The sequence below is a fragment of the Perkinsus marinus genome (assembly GCF_000006405.1).
Source record: "Perkinsus marinus ATCC 50983 genomic scaffold scf_1104296954182, whole genome shotgun sequence".
NCBI lineage: Eukaryota > Perkinsozoa > Perkinsida > Perkinsidae > Perkinsus > Perkinsus marinus.
In genome coordinates this window covers 1-1309 of record NW_003208223.1, presented here as the reverse complement: position 1 = coordinate 1309, position 1309 = coordinate 1, and the positions used below count along the sequence as shown (strand labels likewise).

The following is a 1309-nucleotide window of genomic DNA, read 5'->3' as shown; positions in this document are numbered from 1 at the left end:
ATTGTCTACGAGTTATGAATGATTCAACAGCTACTGCATTGGCTTATGGTATATACCGATCTAATGAGTTCAGTGATGATACTCCAACAATAGTAGCATTCACATCTGTTGGTGCATCTCATTTTGGTACATCTATCGTTAAGTTTACTAAAGGTCATCTTACTGTACTTGGTGAGGCTATTGATACTACTGTTGGTGGTCGATATATTGATAAGATCCTAATGGAGCATTATAGTCAACAGTTTACTACTAAAACTGGTTTAGATCCCCTTAAGAATGCTAAATCTAGATTCAAGTTGGAAGAGGCTGTTAATAAGGTTAAGAAGATATTATCAGCCAATAATGAGGCCGTATTAGGGATTGAATGCTTGTTGGAGGATGAGGATCTGGTAAGATAATAATAATCATATTATTATCATGTCATTGTTTTAGAATGTAGTCGTGACTCGTGATAAGCTCGAGGAACTATGTGCTCCGATGGTTGATAAGATGCAGTCTGTGATGAATAAGGCATTGAAGGAAGCTAACATTACTATTGATGATTTACATTCAGTAGAGATCATTGGTGGTGTATCTAGAGTACCATTCATACAACGTACTATTGTTGATACTCTACATAAGGACTTATCTCGTACTCTTAATGCTGATGAGTGTGTAGCACGAGGATGTGCATTACAAGCCGCTATGTTATCACCCCTATTCAAGGTTAGGTAATATACATCATGTAACATCATCATTATGATCAGGCTACCTCGTCGTTTTTAGGGACTTTGCCGTTACTGATTTTACTCAACAAGGCATTGAGGTAGCCTGGCAGCAGCAACAGCAGGCAACATCTACTACTGATAATGATGATGTTGAAGGATGTTCTTCTATCATCAAGAGGACTGAGGTCTTCCCACCAAGATCTACACTTAATACGGTTAAGATGCTTACCTTCTATCGTAAGGAAGCCTTTGAGCTATGGGCACAATATACCAACAGTGAGGACCATGGCGATGATGCATCTCTTGGGAGATATACTATACAAGTACCTCATAATAGTGAGAATGATGAAGGACCTAAGAAGATTAAAGTCCGAGCTAAGCTCAGTCTACATGGTACATTCAGTATTGAGAATGCTATTATGATAGAAGAGGAAGAGTATCAAGTTGTAGAGAAGGAGCGTAGACGACGACGACCTATTAATAAGGAAACTAATGATGATGAGAATATGGTAGATGCCTCTCCTTCAGCAGCAGCAGCTACTACTACTATTACCAATGATGATGTGAATATGCAGCCTGCTGAGGTACAACATCACGTGGAT

At 38.9% G+C, this 1309-nt stretch overlaps 1 protein-coding gene across 1 annotated transcript; it reads left to right on the top strand.

The window, feature by feature from the left end:
• Nucleotides 1–14: 14 nt before the first annotated feature.
• Nucleotides 15–1291, top strand: Pmar_PMAR025230 (heat shock protein, putative; the record flags this gene model as incomplete). Its single annotated transcript, XM_002776158.1, has 3 exons — nt 15–389; nt 433–710; nt 766–1291. Coding segments are annotated over 3 exons (1179 nt in total), but the record flags the coding sequence as incomplete, so codon positions are not given.
• Nucleotides 1292–1309: the final 18 nt, after the last annotated feature.